Source organism: Harpia harpyja, chromosome 22 (genome assembly GCF_026419915.1).
Source record: "Harpia harpyja isolate bHarHar1 chromosome 22, bHarHar1 primary haplotype, whole genome shotgun sequence".
In the NCBI taxonomy this organism is placed as follows: Eukaryota; Metazoa; Chordata; class Aves; order Accipitriformes; family Accipitridae; genus Harpia; species Harpia harpyja.
This window is the reverse complement of record NC_068961.1, coordinates 14,924,376-14,946,902: the sequence shown is the minus strand read 5'-3', so window position 1 is coordinate 14,946,902 and position 22,527 is coordinate 14,924,376. Positions and strand designations below refer to the sequence as shown.

The window sequence follows — 22,527 nt, the reverse complement described above, 5'->3', positions numbered from 1 at the left end:
CTCCCCGTGGAAAGCGGATGGACTTCTGCATGTCGCTTGAGAGAGCGTGATGAGGCCACTCCTAAGTGGAAACATACTATTAACAGGAAAATAATACTGCTAATGGGGAGCACCTCTAACGACCTGCCACATAGTGGCTAATTTTGGGTGACGGGGTTGGTTTTATTTTAAGATGATGAAGCCAGCAGAAGTTTTGCCATGGTTTTGGCGAGTACAAGAGGAGGTCCTTCATCTCCTGCAGTAGGCAACATTTCAATCCTATGCAGTAGCTACAGCTTTTCTTCTACTAAAAATTATAAATTGACTTTGGTGTCTCAGTCGGCTTTCAGATCCTTTATGAAAAATCCATTCTGTTGCAATCAGTCGCTTGTAGTTTGTCCAACAAGAAGCTATAAACCACACAACCACGTCATGGGGCACCTGTTTCACCAGAAATTCTTGGCAGGAGTCTCCTGGGTCACGTTCACTGCGGCAGGCATATTACTGACAATTTCAGTGAGAAGCATGAGCTTCTTAATCACAGATCATTAATAATTTTACTTTAGTTTCTTTCCCTCTGTTTCTTGCTGCTTCTTAGGCTATCGTCGTTTCCTGCAAAGTATTAATACTTCGGGGTGGCTCGAGCGGTGAGTTCACATTTTCATCGTCCATCCAAGATCCGTGGCTCAGTGAATTCTTACTGATGTTGCAAAAGGGAGCTGTATCAAAGTGGGTTTGTTGCTCAGATAGGGAAACAGCAGATACAACTGCAGGGTAATGCCATGGCCAGACGTACAAAAGAACCGCGTTCTGGAGCAAGAGGACCCGCGAAAGAACATGGCCCCCAAAAGAGGCATCGAGGAGAAGAGTAATGCAGGTGTGCTCAGACACCGATGGCAAGCACTTCTGTACACGGGGGGAAGGAAAAAGATGGCATGCTGAATCAGTCTGAACAGCAGCGAGGTAATTTTGTTCCCTTGCAAATAGACGTCTTGTAAAAAATAGAGGCTGCATGCCAAGAAGCTATTGATCATGTTGCTAAATAAAGTAGTAGCCTCACTTTGCGGTAGGTTCTTCTAGAAGAACCTGCTGGGCGTTGATGAGGAAAGGACCGCAGCCATCCCAGCACGCCGGCACGGCACGACAGAAGTGCGGCAGCAAACGGAGGGGCTGACTGGCCGTGCTCAATACCACCTCCTGAGCCGGTGCCCACCGAGCTGCTCCTCAGAAGGGGCGACCGGAGGCGAAGGACCACCACGCAGCAATCCCAAGGCACGTGGGGAAAAGCGGCGTGGCAGGACGGACTCGCCTGCTCCCTCCTTCCGCAGGAAAGCAAGGAGGGCTGCTGGGGACTTCCCAGGCAAAGAGCCTAATGGCCGGGGGAATGGGACAGGAGCAAACGGCACAAGTGCTGCTGCTCCTTGTCAGGGCCCCAGGAAGCAGGGAATAACTCTGGGGGATGGCTCAAGCGGCGAGTCCATGTTTTCATTGTCCGTCCAAGATCCCGTGGCTTGTCCTTGATAAGGCAGAGAAGAACTAGTTGCGCTGCTTCTGTCCGCTATGCTATGAATCATGTCGCCAGCTGACTTTGATAAAATGGCAGTGGGATTCAACCCCATAGTAATTCCAGGTGAAAATGTCAAGAACTAGAATGATGAAATAGTGGCGGGATGCCGAGGCCAACTTCTGGATAGAAACCTTGAGCCAAGGAGGGTGGTGCAAGTGTTGGACCAGTGAGCATCGCTCAGAGAACCATTATTAGAAACATTAATAGTGCAAAATGGGTAGGTCGTGGAGCAACGTAACGCACACGCAGTTTTGCAAGACAACTATACTTCTACAGCCATCATCCACCTGCTTCTTTATTGATCTAGAAGTCTCTGGAGTCCGTCTTGCTACAGGTACTTAGCTATGATGCCAGATAAGGGGAGGGTTTCACGGAGGTGCTGGAGGGGCTAGGATGCTGGTGTTACCTCGGTAGTCCAGGGGTATCCTTTATCTTTCATGGATGGCTTTGAGATTCCAAGAAACAAAGGTCCTTATGTTCCGGGTGGGGGCTGTCCCACTCCTCCTTCCCATGAGCTGGGGTCCTTTGGTCACGCTTACTTCACTGTGAATATTGATGCTTACTTAAGCATGACTATGCAGTATATGATGTAAGGTATACATACCTTAAGCAAGTTAATACGATTCCATACTATTAAGAAAGTTGATACAATTTCATACTATAAAGACTAATTGGTACAATAATTAAGGAATCAGATTTTCCTAACGTGGGCTAAGAGGCTGTTATTTGGGGGCTTAAGGCCTAGCAGGAGAGAGGCAAAAACCAGAATACCATCTGCTGTCCAGCTGCAATCCAAGAAGCAGCTGGAAATGGGCACCTCCACGTTGGACTGACAGGCTCTCCGCTCCTCCGAACGGTTTGTTTACAGCCGCGTCTAAAATAAACATCGCCTATTTTTTTTTTTTACTCCTGTTATTCCTGCGGAGCAAGTCGGATTCCTTTCTGACTCACGCATGATTAACTAACTTCCAGCTGCATTATCTTTATTGTTGCTGCCGATGCACAAGCCAGCGCTCAGCACGACTCGCGGATCCCAAGCTGAGCTGGCAAGGCTGCCACTTACAGAAAAGGCTTTTTTCTGAGAGTTGCGGGGTTTGGGAATTTTTTTTTTTATTATTATTTTTTTATTTATTTAAGAGAGAACACGTGCTTGCTTTCTCGGGGACCAGGGAAACACAACCAAACAATAACCGGTAACACAGCCCCGACCCACCCGGCGTGGTGCTGCTCGCCCGGCCGCCGGGGGGAACCGAGGGGGTCCGGGTGGGAAGGGAGGGAAGCGGCGGGGCGGGCAGCCCCGGTGAGGAAGCTGTTAAGGCCGGGCACCAGGAAACGGGAAGGAAGAGGCCGAGCCCAGTGTTAGGGATGAGGAGCAGAACTCATCTCCACCAAGGAGATAAGCAGGCACTTCGCTTATCGCAGCGCGGGGGAGCCGGGGGACCGCTCCGCCCAACGTGTCCAGCTTAGCATCCAAATCCCCCAGTTTTTATATACTTTCTCTGTTGAGTCATTGTTGCGTAAGTTGTTTTACATAAAAATGCATAACGTGTTCGCTATTAAATTTAACCTTTGTAATGATTGGTTTCGTTAGTTATACAGCCTTATCGATATTCTTACCCCAAAACAGTCACTGGTCAGTTTTACGTAACTCTGTCGATTGGAATCCCTGATATTCAAACCGAGATGGGAAGGGTAAGGGGATTTCCAAGCAGCGTAACTGGTCTCCATGACGATCTCCCTAGTTTCTTAAAACAAAACATACAAAACCCCCAGTAACTTCCCGGCGAGGTTTCCACGGTTAGCTATTTCAAACTTTAACGATCCTGCACACCAGCGTTCACAATTTTCTACTTTTTTACTCAAACCCAATTCTCCCACGCGCTCAAATCTGGATTACTTGAGCAGAGGATTTACAACCCCAGCGGGACCCGCACAGCGGCACACCCCGCCCGTCCCGTCCCCGCTCCGGGTCCGCTCCCGCGGACGCCGCCGCCGGCGGGCCGGGCGCACGTGCGGGAGGGGCGGCGGGCGGGCACGTGCGGCACCGGCACCTGGCGCCGGCCACCGGGCGGGCCCGGAGGGAGGGAGGGGAGAAAAGAAGGAAGGAAGGAAGAAGGAAGGAAGGAGCCAGCGCTCCCGCCGCGCCGCCCCGGGGGAGGGCGTTCGGAGGCGGCTTATACAACCGGCCGCCCCTTACATAAGCCGGGAGCCGGGCCCGCGGGGGCGGTGCCAGCCGCCCCCCATCCCCTCCGCCATCCCCTCCGTTCCCCCCCCCCCCCCCGCCCGGGAGCCGCCCCCCTGCTGCAGCGATGTGACCCGCCCCCTCCCCTCCCTTCCGTCGCCGTCGCCGTCCCCTCCCAGGAAGGAGCCGGAGTCGGCAGCGCCGCGGGCCCGGCATGGAGTAGGGCGGCCCGGGGCCGGCGGCGCCGCGCGGGCATGGAGCTGGGCCCGGGGCCCTGCGCGCTGCCCCCCGCCGCCGGGACCGGGACCGGGACCGGGTCCGCTGCAGCCGCGGCGGCGGCGGCGGCGGCGGCGGCGGGGGGACCCTGCGCCGAGATGCTGCAGGTGGCGGAGGAGGCCTTCCGCGGCGGCAACTTCGAGCTGGCGGCCGAGATCTACGGCTCGGAGCTGGCGGGGCTGCCGCAGCCGGAGCGGGGCCTGTGCCTCCGCCGCGCCGACGCGCTGGCGCGGGCCGGCCGCATGGCCGAGGCGCTGGACGCCTACGGCGCGGCGGCGCGGCTGGGGCGGCTGCGGCCCGAGGAGCTGCGGGAGCTGGCCGAGAGCTTCGCCCTCAGCATCCGCGACAAGGAGCTGCGCCTGCCGCCCTGGGGCGGCGGCGGACCCGGCGGCGGGGCGGAGGGCGAGGGGCTGGGCGACCCGGCCTGCTGCCGCCCGCCCGAGCTCTTCGCCTGCCCGCTGTGCCGGCGGCTGCTGTGCGAGCCGGTGACCCTGCACTGCGGGCACACCCACTGCCGCCGCTGCGCCGAGCCCGGCGACTGCGGCCGCTGCCACCGACCGCGACGCCCCAACGAGACGACCCCCGCCGCCGCCGCCGCCGCCGCCGCCTCGCCGCCGTCGGCCGCCGCCGCCCGCCCGCGGGTCAACGTGGTGCTGGGCAGCCTGCTGCACAAGTGGTTCGGTGCCGAGAGCCGGGCGCGGCGGCTCCGCGCCGAGGGCGACGCGTTGCGGGAGCGCCAGGAGCTGCCGGCCGCCTTGGAGAAGTACAACCAGGCTCTGGAGATGGGTGAGCGGCGGCGGGGGGGAGCGGGAGGAGGAGGAGGAGGAGGAAGGGGGGGGGGGGGGTGCGAGGCGGGGAGCTGCCCCCCCCCCCCCCTTCCCCGCAGCAGCCGGGCGGGGAGGGGATTTGTGGTGAATGGGGGGAGAGGGCACCTGGGGGAAGTTTTGAGAATGAGTCCTCCCAGCGGGTCTCCTCACCCCCCCCCCCCCCAAGTGAAGGGCTATTTTTGTTCCGCTGTTATTTTTGTCCTTGCTCAGAAGGTGCCTGGCGTTTAGCTGCCTGCAGTCGATGACTCATTATGCAGTATTTCTCGAAAACCCGCTTTCCTATTTGTGGGGGAACCATCTTTTAGTAAAGGACACGCGGTAGTGGTCGTGGTAAGCCCTGCCGCGGCTTCGTGGAAGAAATCGCTGTGGGGATCGGATTCATTCAGCTACCTGCAGTCGCATCTTCAGCAAAACGCTGCCTTTGAAAACGCTTAATGAGACATCAGTAGGCACAAAGGCTCAGAAAATTTCCTTTGTCTTACGCTGTACGAAATACTCAAGCCAAATCTGCATTTTGACTTGTGGAGACCGTCCGCCCCTGTTTTGAGTGTAACCTCTTTATAGGCATGCGGTATTTCTGTGTGCAGAGTATTCTCTGAAGAGCCTGGGTTTAAATAAAAATGGCACCGTCTGCCTTCCTCCTCTGCCAAACCGACGGCAGCCTTAGTTTATCAAAACTAGGTTGTTTTCAGTCTCTGCGCCGAGTAGTAGGTGGATCCTGCTCGCTCGGTTGTAGCCTTATAGTAGTGCTTCTGTGCGTGCGTGCTCCCGGCTGGTTTGCTCTGCAAGCGGTGGGGGTGGTTCACCACCATGAGTATCTAAAACGCCTGGAGAGAGGCATGGAGCTGGGAAGAGCCGGGATCTCAGCAAATCCCCGGGATCTGCCACTCCTCCAGTCTGAGAGTGATGGATGTCCGGTTTAATTGAGGAGGAAGGGGGGGAGAAAGCCTCGGTCGTGTTAACAGAGACGAAATCCTGTGGGTAAATCTCTTTGGAAAAGACAAATGCAGAGAAAACTCTGCCTCTCCTCTGTGGAAGAGCTCGTTCCCTGAGTAAAATCCTTTCCTTGTTCCTAGTTTTTACATCTAGGGATAAATGGCTGTGATTTTTTTTTAATTACTATTTTGCTGGCTGCTGTGGAGAGAAACATACCATTACACTAGTCCCCGACTCGCTTTCATTTCTTGCCGCGGTTGTGTGATGGGCATCTGAGACCCAAGAGTTTGGGATAGCATAGCATACTGTTGTCGCACAGCTGATGCTGGCAGTGGAAACCATTACTTCTGCTATTTATCCCACATTTCCAGCTAGATGTGACAAGTTTTCAGTCCTAGCTGAGTCTCCCTGTAAAACTATTAGGCGGTTTAGCTGAAGTAATCTCTTATTAAAGTAGGGCAGGACGGAGAGCCCAAGAAGGAAGGTGAAGCAGAGGGAGGGGAGAGGCTTGATGTAGGTCACTGGTGGTTACAGCAGGTTTTCAGTAGTGGAGCCTTTTAACGTTTTGGGTTCAGGGTCCCGCTGCTGGGGGAAAATAGCATCTCGTCAATGAAATAAGTGCTTGACATGACTTTGAGAGAACTGTTTCTCGCTGTCATGTGTGCTTCTTGCTGCGTTTGCACGGGGGTGAAAGGAGAGGGAAGATTATAGTGTGCTGCTAGTGCTCTCGCACAGCCTGTCCTTTCCCCTCCTGTGCCTGGAACACGTATCTCCAGCCGTGGCTGCTGTGTGTCAGGGTCTCGAGATAACTCCCTTGCAGTGTCCTTATTTCTGTCTTCTGTGATTTCCCAAGCAGGCTGGGAATCTGTTCAGAAACTCCTCACTCCCTCAGTGACGCTAAAATTCCTTAATAAGATGGGTTTTTTTAAAAATTCTAATTAAAAATAATAGCAGGTATCCTGCTGGCTCTTGAAATCCTAAAACCAGAGGCTGACATGTTGTAACTTCCCCGTAGCGGATCCAAATTCCTGTTGCTGAAGGGCAGCCCACCCCCCTAGCCCATCACCTTTTTTCCTGGTTTGTGTATGCGGATGCCGTTTCTCACAGGTCAAACTACTGTCTGAGCCTCATGTTCTGAAATTCTTACCACATGCTTATCAGGTACTGCCTTTGGGCTTGCTGGAGTTGCCTTCCTGCTTTCCAGCCAAGTATCGCAGTAAACAGCAGGGAAAAAAAAAAAAAAGAACATGACTCTTTTCTAACCGTTCAGTACTTCTTAAGTGTTAGCATATGGGCAACTTGAAAATGCTTATGAGCCGCTGTCAGGTGTTTAATTTAGACTTTTAATGTGTGAGAAAATAACTGCTTTTTTTTAACCTCCAAATGCTTATGTATTACTATTGAGAGTCAAGGGCGTGGGTATCCTTTTAATTTCTTTTTAGAGACTGAAGGCACATGAACACATTGATTATACAATTGATGTATAAAGTTAGGTAAAACTCCAGGCTTCTTGGCAGGACACATGGTTCAGTGGGATTTTTTTTACTAGTGTTTCTTGTGGAGTACTTTCCTGCTCCATCTGCAACAACTGGCTTTGTATGATGTAATACTAAAGTAAGTTTTCCAGTTACTGATCACTTCTCTCATTCTGGTTAGGACCTCCTGTCTTCTGATTTACATTTTAGTTCTTGAGGTGCTTCAAGTCTAAACTATGAAAGGCTCCTGTCATGTAGCCAGTACGCTTATTTCCAGTACAGTCTGGAATATCTGCTCCTAATTTCAGATCTCAGGAGAGGTCTGCATGCCTTCAAGTTGTCAACTTTTTCCAGCTGAACTAGTTAGTCTTGCAAAAGCTTACTCCTAGCAAGTATGTTCATCTTTTGTCCTTAACTATCGGATCTGCAGTGCCACTGCCGCTCCCGTGTTCGCTCTGATAGAGTCTGCTATGGATTCAGGTGTGGTTGTGTGCAGTTTTTTGTTCTTTGTAAGAAAATCAGCCTCACTCTTTGATCCTTCTAGTCCCCCTGAGATGCCCACGGCTTGGTGATCTCTGCTGTTTTAAACAAAGTCACTGGCTTTTTTCCTGCCGTAGACATTGGAATAGATCCCTCGTTATTGCAAGGTATCTAATTACCACAGCTTCAAAGCAAGCACATGTCAGGCTGCTTGAAAGGAAGCGTTTGTTTCCAGCTGGATCGCTCTTTGTGCCAAGCTTTATGCTGTTCAGCCATCATAGTATCAAGTATTGTCCAAATCTTGCTCTCAGGGCTGTTCCTCACACAGATGAAATTTAGAGAGCTGGGATATCAGAGGTGGGCTTCCTCTCTGCCATCCCTTCTCTTCTAACTGGTCTTCTGATTATATGAACTCTTAGGTCAATTAAACTGAAATATATTACCATATATGCATGCAGGGTTGGTTTGGTGGGGTTTTTTTGTTCGGATTTGGGGGTTTTTTTGTGCGGTAGGTGCTTTCTGCACCCTTTTCCCTCTCACCTGCTGCTCTCTGATGGAGATGCTCTCTGGAGGGAGTGTGCCTGGGAGAAGTACAGTTGTTTCTGTGTATCCAGGCTTACAGACCCTTTAAGCTGTGTGCCTGAAACTGAAGGAAGCTAGATTTCAGTGACAAATTAATGTGGGGTATTTTGAGGATGTGCTTTTGGGAGTGTGTTTTGGTTTTGTTTTGTTTCTTTCGAGAAAGCAATTCCCGGTTACAGGGGTGGCAGGTGCCTCTCGCTTCATAGGGCAGATAATGAATAGGGCTTTCCCCAAGTACTGTGCATAACTTTATACGGCCAAAGACTCCTATCATGGTGGGAGTGGGAGCATGACAGCAAAGTTCACTCTTGGGGAACAGTATTGATCAAAAATAGTCTTATGCAGGCCAAGTAGGAGCATATTGTACGCTTCGTGCTAGTCTGCTGGGTTTAAAATTAGACGCTATACAGCTCTGAAGGAGACCGAGCTCTCCTCGGGGTGAGGGTGTGCTTGTACGCAAACATACACGCACAGTGTAAGAGGGTTTGGGTGGCAGTGGCTCATGCCTTCAGCTGGCATTTCTTTGTGCCCTTCTTCATACGGAGACAGCCTGGTAGCATCCTTTGCCTTTCCTGTAAATAAGCCTGAAGATGCCTGCTCGGAGATAAAAAGCCCAGCGGTGCAGTCCTCTGGCTCCTGTTGCTGCTGCTGTTTTTGTAATGGTGCTGGTTCCTGAGCTGCGTCGGCAGTTTTAGGTCTCGGATGGTCTCTCAAGCCTGCACGTAGGGCTGTGGCTCTGCTGGGAAGGGCTGCACCCGCCTGACCCTAATCCCGAACAAAATTCTTTGGGTGGGGAGGGATGGCCGTGCCACGAAGCAGGTGCTCGCTTGCCTCCTGCGTGCTGTGCAGTCGTGTCTGGCTCCCAGCAGAGTGGCACACGTCGTACGGACACCGGCGTGCCAGATCACCCCATTTCGGCGTGAGGCATGTTGGCTCTGGCGTGTAGTTACCCACCGCCGCAAAGTCTGCCAAGCCTGAGAAGCGTCGCTGTCTCTGGAGAGCAGTAAAAGCTGCAGCAATCCCTCGGAGCGGCTGTGTTTACTTCTGGTGTGATGGGCTTTTTCTGAGCAGAAATAAGTTTCTCCTGGGAGGGGTGATAGCTGATGCATGTAGCTGTTCAAATTGCCCAGTGTTTTAATTCCCCCCTACCCCGAAGGGGTTCAGAATAAGCATGTCAGAGATAAAGCTCAGCTGTATCAGAGAGTTTTAAAAACACAGTGGAGTTAAGGATAGATATATGTGCAAAGGGGGCCTTTTCTTCCCAAGTCCTCTACGTGGATCTCCATTTCTAGTGGATAAAGGATGGTGCAGGAAAGGCCAAGGAGAGGAGGCGAGTTTGCATCAAGCCCAATATAGTGTCAGAGGTAGCGTGCTGCAGGGCAAGCGAGGGAGATGCTGCTGCCTGAGTGCTGGAGATGCTCCGTCTCTCGTCTTCTGGGGTGGAGAGCCACACGCTGACCCCCTCAGCCCACGGGGTGCTGTTCGGGGCATTGCTATAAACAAAATGTAGGAGCTTTTCTGAGCTTTGGTGGAAAGAGGCGGATCTGCCTCTCTTGGCCAGACCTCAGGGGAGAGAGGTTTCTCCCCTCTCATCCCAGGGGAGGTTCACCATAAATTGGCCTGATCCAAAAGAAAGCGTAATGTGGCCACTCAGCACTAATTTATTTTGTGGTCAGGCGAGTCATGGAAATTTATCTGGTGCCTTCCAAATTCTCCCTTCATAAGAATTGAATTAAGGGTGCGGGGCAGGCCAGGAGGCAGTAGAAAAGAGCTGTAAAAGGAGCATCAGGTGTGCGAGGATGAGGTCTCAGGCCAAAATATGCCTGTTCTCAAGCAGACGGAGCCTCCTGGGACTGTGTCAGTGCTGGTTCCTGCTCCCCATCCTTGCTCACTGGACTGTTTTAGGTAGTGTGCTGGGGGTTCACCTGCTCGGGGTCACCGTACCCCCATTGCCCCCCTGTGCCAAGCATTGAGTTTGTGTGGTGAGGGGCTTGGTGCTGCCTCCGTGTTCCTGAGCTTGTGGCTGCTGCTTTGCTTGGGTAGCACGTGGGATGGTTTGACCTCAATAGAGAGTATCTGCAAACCGTTGTGGCCGCCTCATCCTATCCTGTCTCCTCTGGTCTTTATAGACAGTTGTTCACGTCGGTGTCTTTGGAAACAAATTCAATTATGCTACTCTTGGTGTACGTAGGTGGGTAGTTGGTACGTATCTTTGGCTTTTCCTTCCCCTCTGCCTCCCCTTTACATTGGTAACTCTCAAATAGGTAGAAAAAAACCTGGCAGTGTTGCGCATAGAAAATAAGTGCATCTTGCTGCATCTCTTGACCTTCCTTCCATACTGGCCCTCAAGCTGTTAAAGCTACAGACCTTCAGCACATGTTGATTCAAGAGCAACTGCCATGGATTTTCCTGCTGGGTAAATGCCAGGTTGTGGGGTTGCACTGCTTCCCGGAGAGCGCGGCACTGCTTCCCGGAGAGCGCGGCATAGGTAAACTTCCAACCAAGCGTTCTTGGGAGTTGAGCTGAGTGCTTACAGCCACGAGTAAGATAGCTACGGGCAAGCATTTTGCCATGCCCCAAGAATTATTTGCTGGGGTGTTTTCCTTCCAAGCCTGCTTCTGAGTTGTTTCACGTAAGGGGGAAAACGATGATCAGAATTTCTTGGTGGTCTGGTGGGACATCCTCTTGGTGCTATCCTACGGCAGACCTGATGGTTGAAGGGTTTCTGTGTTAGTCATGGGTCAAGGTCAGAAGCAGCAAAGAAGAGTCCCTGTCTGCAAAGGGAAGCTGCTGAACTCTGTTTAGAAAGCTGTGCTTAAATTTTTATGAAGGTATCTGGTGCCATAGTATGCGTTTTATTAATTCTGCTGCTGTTTTCTAAGCACTTGTGCTCCTTAGTGATGCACTTGGCGCTGAAGTTGCGTTGTTCAAAGCAAGCTGCTAGAGAGCACCCGCACGCACCTATGTGCGAATTATGTGTATTAAGTACCCTTCAACAGTCTCTTCTTTTGTACGCCATTTCTAGAAGTTTGCTATTAGAAGATAAGGTCGGTTGTCTCTTTCTGATATGGTAAAAAAGAGGTTGACTGAATCTTCCTTCCTCACAGGGTCTTGGGAATGCTTTCTGGTTTCCAGTAGTAAAGACATGTTGTACTAGCCATTAAAAAAAAAAAAAAAAAAAAGAAAAAAAAAAAGTGCGCCATGGCAGACAGCTGTCATGACTCCTGGAACAGCAAATGGTTCATTCTAATAATTTATCAGAAGAATATTTAATTTTGTAGCTCCTAAAGGAAAGTGTGACTTCTAAGTGAAGAATAAGAGGTACTCTTTCTGAAATTACATGCTACAAAAAATAGTAGATGTTTGCTGCTTAGAGGATTTGTGCTAAAAAGAACTTTCTCGTCCCTCTGTAAAAGCACCTCTTGCAATCTTGTTAAAGTGTGTCTCCAAAACCTGTTTGTTCTGTTTTACAGGGGCAGAAAAATGTGTAAAAGTAGGAGTCAAGGTTACCTAGAGACAGTTGCAGTAGTCTAAGTGTCGTTTTTAAACTTAAAATATTTTGCAGGCTTCTGTCCCTCAGCCCCCTCCTTTTTTTACTGAGGTAGTGCTTGAAAAATAGTAGTAAATACTTCACATATGACACCACCAGAAACGTGTCAAGTACTTTGGAGCAGGAGCTGGTGTTACTCCTGATTTGTAAAGAGCCTGTAGTTGAAAGCTCAGATCCTGTAGTTGGATCTCTGGAAGTTTTGCTCGTTTGCAGAGCGTTTGCTGAAGGCAGGGACTTTGCAGGGCTGCAAGACTAGGGCCGTGGTGGACAGGAGGCTTATCTGTCGTGGGCACGAAGGGGAGGGGGCACTGTGCTGTACAGTCTTTGGGTGTGTTTTTAAGTAGTTAACGTTGCTCATGTTAACGTTACAGTTATGTACCACTTCAGACGGGGTGAATATTTCCCCCCCATGTATGCAACCCAGGTGTAATTTTTCCTATAAATAATTGAACTACTTCAGCAATCTGAGAGAACGAACTATACCTACGTATTGGAAAGTCTGAAGAATTTTTGAAGTCTCTTCAAACAGCATATTCTCTTTTTCTTTTGCTGTGACAAAGTAAAACAGGATGTCTTTTGCTTTTGGAAGAAGACATTTATAGAACTGACTTGCGCTTCCTAATCTTAAAATCAGTAGGATAGTGCACCACTCCTTTTCTCTTTTACAAATGTATTAAGTGATTCGCTCTACTTGAGGACAGAAGCAGTGAGGTAGTAACTGAGAAACAAGAAGGTCCTTTTTGCAGCATGCAGAGGGTCAGAAATTCTGGGCTGAAATAAGCTTTAACTGGAAAAAGATAAGGTTATAGAGACCCGAAGAGTAACTAGTAGAAATGTAGCTTGTATACTGATGGTGACAAACAGGGTAACTAGGTTATCACCGGTAAAGTCATATTATGATAGAGTATCTGGCTGTAAATTGATCTTGTTAACTGTGATCATGGCAGACCGACTTGGCTGGTCCCGCCTGGCTGTGAAGCACAACGTGTCTTTGGAATGTCCTTGCAATCACAGGTTCACCTGCAGCTTGCACAGCTCCCTGTTTCTGTGGGGGGGTCAGGACTTTTCCTTGGGTGCTTTGGAGATCGGACAGAGGGTTGACCACTTGGGGTGGTTTGTTTTGGTTTTGAAGCCTTCTCCATAGGCATCTTGCTTTGGGACAGTCTCCCTGTCTGCTGTTTGAGAGGATACTTCAGTTCTGACTGAAGCTTTGGTAGGAAACCTTACCCAAACCCCAAACTAAATGCTGGAAGAACTAGTAAGCATTGAAAAGAGTCACATTTGTGTACTTCATAGTTTTATTATACTAGTGCCAAGCAGCCATGGATGGACCTGAGGTACGTCACCTGAAGCAGTGCCCAAATGTCCAAAGGGTAGAGTGGGAACTGAAAATACAGGGAGGAGGTGTTGATTTCATGCTATTTTATCTGGAAAGAGTAGCATGCATCTGGCAAAGTGCTGAAAGATTAGGGTTTGGATAGGAGGGAGCAATGATCTAATATATTACACTTAGCTTTATGCTGGGACATTCTTGAATTGAGGACTTTTGCTGTACCATGCAATTGATCACTTAATGGGTTTGTAAAGAAGGTTGTCATTGGTTTTGCAGTTGTGGAAATGCAAACTAAACCGTAGGTTAATGTAATCGGTCTGGCATGCTTCTGCCTCATGAGGCTAGAGGTGCAACATGAAAGCAAGGGCGCAAAGTTAGCTGCACCTTCTTTGTAGCAGGTCTTCTTCCAGGTAGCATATAACTTCCCTTACAGTGTTTCTCCTGAGTAATGATGAGAGTAGTGATTAGCTGTGCTTAGTGGTGATGACAGTCCAGCTTTAAATAATGTATGGAGCTTTCTAGCTGAGGGCTTACTGAGCCTGAAATAAAACTGCTGGGAATCTAAAGCATTTTGTCCAGCACACAGAAAAATCCGTGTTCTTAAGCCTGGGCTTTTGAACAGCAAAATACAGAGGCCTGGAGAGAAGTTAGTTGTCTTAAAATTGTATGTTCTTAAGAATAATCCAGCTCATCTGTCGCCAGTGTCTTTTCTTTCAGTCAAAGTGATAATACGAGGGAGTTTCTTGATGTGTCCCTGTCCCCCAGACCAGAGAGCACCTAGGTAAGCATGCTGGAGGGCAAAGCGGCAAGTGGGTGGCTATCCTGTGTCTTCGGGTGGGAAGGCAAGGGGAGAGCGTTGCTGCTTCAGTTCTGCTAGTGAAGTGGTGGCTGCAGTCTGTCCACCCCAGGTTAAACAGGTCTCCTCTGCTTTTTCATCTCGGTGTGCTGTGCCCTTAGGTTGTGTGTAGAGGTGAAATCCCCATCAGGCAGGGACCAGCTCTGTAGCTGCTTAGTGCAGATGAGCCGTACTGGGGCTCTCCGGTGGTGTCCGAATCGGCTTCCCCGTGGAGGTGACGGGAGAGAAAACTTTGGCTTGGGGTGGCTTTTTGAAATTTGTAATAGGCACTTCGGAAGGAAGAAAAATACTTCATATCTGCATGAAGATAAAAGAAAACAAAAGAAATAGAGCTGGTCATCCGGTGGAAGTAGGCATTACGTTTGCCTGCGGAGTACTGTTTGCAAGCCCCTGCTTCGTAATGGCAGTGGAAGGGTGCGTGGTTGCAAGAGAGGGATAACGGAGGAACAGGCTTCTTTCCTTGCATCCTCTGTGTGCTAAAACCTCTTGCACGCTTCATCTGGGGTCTTTCGTTACTTCACCTCCTGAAGGCTGCCAGTGATGTAAATGCAGGGAGGAAAGCCATGATAGTCAGAAAATAGTAATTTTTTTAAAAAATCCGGTTATTAATCCAATTAAGGCAGACTGGTAAGTGTGAAAATGTGGGCTTGCTGATTCCAAGTATGCCATTGTGCTGGTTTGGGCTGGGATAGAGTTAATTTTCTTCGTAGTAGCTGGTATGGGGCTATGTTTTGGATTTGTGCTGGAACCAGTGTTGATAACACAGGGTTGCGTATCCATTTTTTGTGCATGGACTTGTCATGCTTGCGTGAAGTCTGGAGGAGAAAGACTAGCTTGCTGGTCATATTATTCTTCAAGCTTATGAAAAAGCTTTCAATACTGAATTGTTCAGAACTGAATGCATAACGTAAGCAAGCAAGCCAAATTTCTTCCTCTCTCCAGGGGCAGAAGTTTCTTGAAAATGCGGGAAAAATTTCCCCCGAAGTCCTGCGCAGGCTGACTCTTACTAGCAAGATTGAAAGGTGTTTTTGTGATGACGCTGTTTCAGTTCTGCTCATGCATTCAGGAAATATGCTTAGGATTAAAATAGAGTTGAATAAAATGTGCCTTTCTAGGAAGAAACGTCAGATAAGGAGGATTAGGGAGTTCTAGCAGCTTTAAACTTGTTCTTTCTGTGCTGAGTTCCCGGAAGAAATCTCAGCAGTAGTTTATTACAGTAAAACTTTTATTGTCATCTACAGCCAGTTTGGCGAATTCTCTTAATTGCTTTAACTGCCTTTGTGGCACAAGGAGATTTTGGGGAGTCCTGTTCTCCTGTCAGCCTCCCGAACTCAAGCAGCATAGTTTTTTTAAAACTTGAATGCTTGGGCATATCTGGAAAAGTAATTTGGGGTGTTAGCTTCTGCGTAAGTAAAAGCGCAATCTAACGAACATCTGCAGATGAGTGCAAAGGTGGTGCGAGCGGAAAGTTAACGATTTTGGAAAATCTAAGCTGACAACCACGCTCAGGTTGGGCAACACTTGGCGGTCCCAAGGAGGGTCCAGGAGGCAGAGAGCAACTGAGCCCCTTGGCTCTGGGCACTGCTTGGGCTGGGGTTTGTCTGGTGCCGTGGGTTTATGGCTGGGAGGGAGGGAGCCACGTGGGAAAGCTCCCAGGACCCGCAGCTCCGAGGAAGTCTCTGTGTCCCGGCTGCCCGGAGCCACAGATCCTGGGAGCCTCAGCAGTGGATCGCTGATGCTGACAAGGACATAAATTTTGCTGTGCAGCTGCAGGCTCCCAGAAGAGTTTGATTCAGGAAATGCCATCTGCTGGTATTGTGGAAACAGTAAAATTTTCTACGCTTTTCTTTTTTAACTCAGCCTGAAATAATAAGCCATTTCATAAAAGAAATCTTTTTTTTTTCTTTAACCTCCAGAAGAAAGAATGGGTGCATTATTTTAAAACAAACTATTGGCTATTGTGCGACTTTTTGTTTTTTTCCAAATAAACTTGACAGTTGTTATAGTATACCAGCATCTAGCAGCATTCACAAACTCTGTATGTCCTCAGCCCTCTCTGTCCACCTTCTGTGACTAATTTTTTCACCACGGCACATGCAGTGGCGTGGAACAACTCGACACCGCGGTGCTTATAGAAACGCTGTAGTTATTCAGGCTGTAGCTGGATATTCACTTTTTCTTCGCACTTCCACACGTGCCCTAAGTTGGAGTCAGCCAGCTGATGCTGCGGTTCCACTGACAGACAGTATGAGGCTTCAGTCCGTCTACCCTTGCCCTGGGACCAGCCGTGGACCCTCCCGGGACGGTCCCACCGGCAGCAGGAGGCTGGGGACGAGGGGACCGCAGGTCGGGTACGAGCCGGCGAGCTTTTGGGCTGTGCTGCCGTGTCTCGGAGTGGGGTGAGCTTGAACGGAGGCGGCTGGGCACGGGTCCAGCTGCGGCATCTTGTCTAGCTCCTTCGTCTCCCTGTAGAAAACCTGTTATACTCTAGTCTCATAAATACTGCTCTCTTTAGCAAAGCTGTTGGTTTCTCCCCAGTTAACTAAACATTCCTTGCCAGTTACTCATTAAGATGGGCCACACCTTACGCTTTCTGATTGAGACTCAGTGAACAAGAGGTACAAGCCCTGAATACATGTAGCTTTTTCTGCTTTGCCTTGGGGTTGGTTTTTTTCAGTAGCTTATTATTTTCCCTTCATGTTGTGAGAGCCTTTGGGCTCTCCTTTGGGAGGACTTGCAGCCTTTGCCATGCCGTTGTGCTCTGCGGTGGCTTTTTTTTGCTTAAAACTTTTGTAGCGGAGACAAGATCCTGAAAAAGAGCCGATGAAGCTGTTCTCTCTCCGAGTCTGCCGAATGTATGAACGGCGCTGAATTGCGTGCTGAAAAGCGCTAGGAAGCGTCAGCGTGGCTGAACTGTGCAGTAGTGAACAGAAGCAGGAAGCTGGCTTGCCTACCCCTTAATCTCCCACTGCTTCCTTTCCCCCGTGGTGCCAAAAAATCCCCCACCCAGCGCTCTGCCCGGCTGCTGAGGCACCTACCTCTGCTGTCTGCATCTACCCACCTCGGCACGCTCTGCACAAATACCCCGCAGCAGGTACGATGATGGAAATGCAGAGTATGTGTTCATATTCGGTATAAACAGAAGACACAGGCTGTTTAAATGGTAGCTAAATTAAATAATTTTGTATTTGAGCATCTACTAAAAGTAAAAAAAAAAAGCTTGCTTCTGAAGATCTAAGGTTAATTGTTTTCAATTTCATTTAACTTGCAGTCCTTTTAAGAATTATCGGCTAGAAATGTGGATCACCGCAGCAGTCTGCATGTGTAATAGTTAAAAAACCAAACCAAGGCAAAACGAAAGAAACAAACAAAAAAACCCCTGCACAGAATCCCACAGCGTGAACTAGCTTATGCAGAGCTCCTTGTTTTAGGTGTGGTCTCTAGCCGTCGCTGTCTGGGACCATTGGGCAGCATCACCCCCGGTATGTCGTTCTGCAATTAGGATATCTGGCATCAGTCCCTGCTACAGCCAAAAAGGGCAGCAGTCCTTGCTGCTTCTTTCTTTCTCATCCCTTGTCCTGGCACTCGCGTTGGTGTGGCCGTACAGTGAACCAGTTGAGGGGAAACTGATCCTCTTAAACCTTTTTATTTATTTGTTTTTATTGGATTAGCTTTCAGTCAATTGATTCCTTGCTCTGGTTCTCTGTGCAGCCACGCGAGCCTGGTTTGCTGCACGAGCACCAGCATCAGCTCGAGGGAGGGGAGGAGACGGGAGGGGGACGTGATCTTGGGCCATCCCTCCTGGTAAGTGCTTGAACTTAATGAGTGGTGGCACCTGCAGCAGTTATGTGCTTATTCTGCGTATCCATGCACACGGGCGAGCGTGCCCAGGCTTTGTGTAGGCAATGTGCTCTTGCTGAGGATGTGTTTAGGATGCTTGCGCTGAAGTGAGATGCAAACAGTGAAGCCAAAGCAGGCTGGAGAGAGCAGGAGAGGTGTGGGGATGAGAGCCCTGTGTAGGGACATGCCGGAGGTGACACTTGCAGGAAAAATCTTGAGAAAGCTAGCTTGGAGGGGAAGTTTAAAATTTGTAGAAATGAGGCAGTATTGTATCTCAGCACACCTTGGAGCCTTTTTAAAGTTTAATCCCAGTTATGACAGTTTTAACCAGCTCGTGTTTGGGTAAGAGTTACTGCACTCAGCTGCTACCATCCAGCAGCCAGCTTCTAGCCCTCTGGAAGCTTTCCCCAGCTCATGAAGGTCAAGAGTGATCAAGAGCAAATCACGCCTAAATCTCATCTCCTAAGGTGAGCTAACTGCTTTAGTGGACAAAGGCAGAGCGTTGTTTGGGGCTTAGCACGCTTGTGCAAGGCTGCTGATGCAGCCTGCCGCAGCGTCCTCCTGGCCGAGCTGGGGAGGTAGAGGTGGGAAGGGTGGAGAACTGCCTGGACCATCGGGGCACGGGATGGTGGTTAATGGCTTGAGGGCTGCTGGGTGGACGGCTACCAGTGGCATTGCTCAGGTGTCGGTAATGGGGCTGACGCAGTTCAACACCTTATTAGCAACCTCCGCGAGCAGGCGGAGCGCGCTGTCAGCAAGTTTGTCCTTGACGCCAAACTGGGGGAGGAAGAAGCGGTTGATGTGCTGGAGGGCAGGGCTCCCATTCAGACCAGCAACCTGGGGCATGGGCTGACTGGCCTTGCCCACTTTGGCAAAGGCAAGTGTGCCTGGGACAGAATAACCCTGTGCGACAGGGCGGGCAGAAAAGACCCGGAGGTCCTGGTGGACAAGCTGAACATGCATCAGCCAAAGTTTTTTTGAGGTTCTGTGAGATTTTATGCTGGAGGAGGATTTCCATCTTAAAACGTGTTATAGAGACCTTAGGAAAGGACAGAATAATAACGCTTGAGATGTTCATAATCCACGCAACAGAACGATTCATGAATGTGTGGGTGCTGAGGCAACGTGTGCGATCGTGAGAGGTTTGCCTGCCCTCAGGAGGGCAAAGGTACGCGGGTGGCAAGTGGATATGAAATGTGAAGGCTGCATGCATTTTTCTTAATGAGCGGCTTACAGTGAATGTTTTGGCTGAAGTCCTGTGTTGGTGATTTTCGCACAAAGCCACACTGGGCGGAGAAACAGTTGGGGCTTTTTTTCTTTTTGCTTTCTTAAGTGTCCTCTAAGCGAGGTGAGGGAAGGACCAAGTGGCATCCTGTATGCGAATATGAAATCTGTCCTGCTAGATAAAATGCAGAGGTTGCTTCCAGGGTGAGAGGAATATATTTTAAGAAGGAGAGAAGGAAGGAATTGCCTTTTTTTCTGTAACAGGAGAGTATAAATGTAACCGTTGTGCTGTAGTGCTTTTTAGGTTACTCTGGCTGGAAATTAGGTTACTGTATTTACCATGTCCTAGTGCTTCTTTTAATGGAGTTCCCTGCAACGATTTTTGTTTTCCAGCTCCTTGCAAGTGTTCACTAATAGCACAGCGAGCAGAACTCTGTATGTTGATGAAGAACTACCAGCAAGCTCTTCACGACGCGGACGTCCTCTGCCGAAACAAACCCCACTGGCCTGTGGTACGGTGATTGCATGTCGTAAAGACCAAAATGAAAACTGCTTGTTCTCGGGGCTTCTCTCTGTGGTGGGGACAGCGTTCATATCTGTGATTCCCACCTGTGTCATGGTGATTCATAGAGGGGGTTGCGATTTTTTTTTTCATAATGAAAGGAAGTGCTACAAGGAGCACGGGTTCATGGGCAGTCTGAAGCAAGCATCAGAAATGATGTTACGAGAGAGAAATGGAAGAAGCGCCTGGAGCCCGTTATTACTGCTGGTTGCCTGAGGCTAGACCGGGTGTCCGACAGCTCGCCCCACCTAGGATTACACCTCCGGTCACTCCCTAACCCATCAGTAGCAAAACTGCAGCACAGGTTTGACCAGATAAAGCCCCTGGGGGCTACCTGGAGAGAGAGTAGCACTGGGAATTGGAGAAGGATTTTAGGCAGACCTTGGCTTCCCTGTGAAGATTAAGGAGGTGTTGCATGAACCCCTCGGCCGTCTGCCTTGGCATGGGGGGCTGCAGCTAGCTCTCCGCTTCCAGCTGGGGAAGACGTGGGGCAAGTGGAGGGGAGCTGCCTGAAGCATCTAGTTTCTGACGAGTTAGGTACTTGTCTCTGAAGGCTATCTGTCTTGTCACCCGTTAAAACCAAGAAATTTGTCATCATGGCATAACCAGCAGTGTCACAGACACATTTCACTTTGCTTGCGTGTGTGTGAGAACTTCCATGTGAGCTGTGCTGATCCAGAACCCATGTTCTCCAGGAATTCTGGGCATCTGCTTTGTTTTGTATCTTGAGGCATTCAGTGGCAGAGATTAGCTCAAACATGTGCTGTGTAGTTAAAAAAAAAAACCACCATAAAATTAAACTCTTTCTGGGAGTAGCTCCTGGGAGGCAAGCATTCACATACCAGTACGTTTGGGCTTACTGAGAACTCACATGTAATGGCTTGCTGAGTTACTGGTGAAGCTCTTGGGTCCACCGTATTTATTAGAGCAATAGACAAGTGGGTTTCTTTTCAGCTGCTATGAAACTCAGGTCCTTCGTCTTTCTAAGGTGGGGAGAAGTTTCCAGTTGTAGTTTTACTTGGCGGATAGAAACAGATGCCCTCCTGCCTGGATCCTGCCTGCTGCACAAGGTCCTGCCTCGACCTTACCCTTCAGTCCGATGCTTGTCAAGGCTGCGTGAAAATAGGAAAGGGAAGGTGGCAGCGGTAGTCTTTGAAGTGTCTAGTCCCTGGGCCGCACTTCTGGTGTTGGATCTTTAGGTATTTTGTCCCTAGACAGCCAAGCTCAGTCCTCCCTTGCAGCTTGGATAAGGAAATTGCTCTTGCGGCCCTGAAGGACGAGGCCAAATAACCTTGTAGCCTTCCCAGTGCAGTGGAGTAGTCTTGACAGTGATGTCAGGCATGCTAGGGCCTCTCTAAAAAGGTTTTACAGAGATTGTGAGCATCAAGATAAGAAGGTGAGGGTCAGGCCTCACAGTACCTCTCTTCTTAACTGCATTCGGGAAAAGAAAAATGTATCTCGCCTTGAGAGATTGGTGTGTACTGAGACTTCTTGTTCAGGTCACCCAGTGACATACGTTAAGTAACCTGTCTTACACAGGCCTGTTACTTGCTTTTGGTACAAGCCTCCTACTTCTCGACGGTAGAAGGGTAAAGATCTTAACGGGGCTCAGCTTGAAGGGCTATATTGAAAGAGTGAGGGAGGTACCTGCTCAGGAAGATTATGTGATACAGGATCTTTTGGCATTAGTGTGACGAATAGAAAAGTGTATCTGCTTATCTAACCACTCTCTTAGACTAGTGAAATTGTATTTTCAGCACAACCTAGAGATATTCATGTGGAGCAGAGCACACTTCTGTCTAATAAGCAAGAGGCAAATCTTTAAATGCACACTTAGTTTCTTTTCATCGTTAAGGAAATATCTTCTGTAGTCCGATTTGAAGTGCAAATTGATATCTGTAGGGAAATTCAGAGGTGAGGCATTCCTGTCTTGTTACTAGTAACAAGTAAAGTAGGACTTGTCCCCAAGCTGACTACCATACCTGTTGGTCATGGATGGGTTACTCCAGGACATGGGAGAGGTAGGATGGGCTAAAAGGTTTCAGGGTAAGCATTGGTAAGTTGCCCTAATTTCATAATGTTGTGGGTCTTCTCTAGCAAAACAAAATAGGTGAAAAATCATCTCTGTCCTGGTAAGACACCGAGGAGAAGTGAGTGTCCTGAACCTAAAATCTTTTGCTCCCTCAGCTGCCGCCTCCAGCCTGCCCCATGCCACTGCCTTTCCCATGCAGCTTCATTACTGTTAAGTTTGCCCTGGTATGTGAAACTGTTCTCTGGGGTATCGAGCCTGGTGGGATATGTAGTAGTCTTGGTCCCTGGGGAGAGAAATACCCCTCCTCGTTCTGCATCAGGTCCCCCCTGAGGAAAAGAGCAGTGTCTTTGGCAGGGGGTGATGCAGCAGTGGGTTCCTGGGGGATCTTCTTCAGCAAAAGCGGCTGACTTTCCTTCAGTCGCATTTGTTAAAGAGGTTGTTAGCAAAAAAGCATCTTGCTCTTCACCTGCAGAATGGCGTGAGCTTCCAAGTTTGTTTGCTGATGTCTTGCTGTCACTTCAGAAATGATCTCTAGATTTGTACATCTCCTTTGTGTGAACAGGGCCATTATGTGAAAGCAAAAGCTCTTTCTGGATTGGAAAGGACTGAGGAAGCATTGAAGGAGTTTCTCTATTGTGTTGCCTTAAATCCTGAATGGAGCTCAATGAAGAAAGAAGCCCAAAAGGTATAAAATGTATTTACTAGCCACTTCTGGGCCATCATGCTGCTCTTACTCCTGCAGCCTAGTAAAATTTGTGTTATTTCAGGTGATAATAAACAGCCAAAGGATAATTTGATTCAGTAGACTCTCCAATAAACCTTATTA

At 49.4% G+C, this 22,527-nt stretch overlaps 1 protein-coding gene across 5 annotated transcripts in view; it reads left to right on the top strand.

Annotated features, from left to right (window-relative positions):
- Positions 1-3,895: 3,895 nt before the first annotated feature.
- The window catches only part of LONRF2 (LON peptidase N-terminal domain and ring finger 2), a 34,908-nt gene continuing 16,276 nt past the window's right edge, over positions 3,896-22,527 (top strand). For 2 of the 5 annotated variants that reach the window (XM_052773746.1, XM_052773745.1), the window contains exons 1-4: positions 3,898-4,790; positions 19,501-19,619; positions 21,857-21,925; positions 22,264-22,386. In XM_052773746.1, coding sequence (XP_052629706.1) covers positions 3,983-4,790; positions 19,501-19,619; positions 21,857-21,925; positions 22,264-22,386 — 1,119 coding nt within the window. In that variant the 5' untranslated portion in view covers positions 3,898-3,982. Of the gene's footprint in view, positions 4,791-19,500; positions 19,620-21,856; positions 21,926-22,263; positions 22,387-22,527 lie in introns of all 5 variants that reach the window. The other 3 variants (XR_008232966.1, XM_052773748.1, XM_052773747.1) reach the window with 3 other exon arrangements.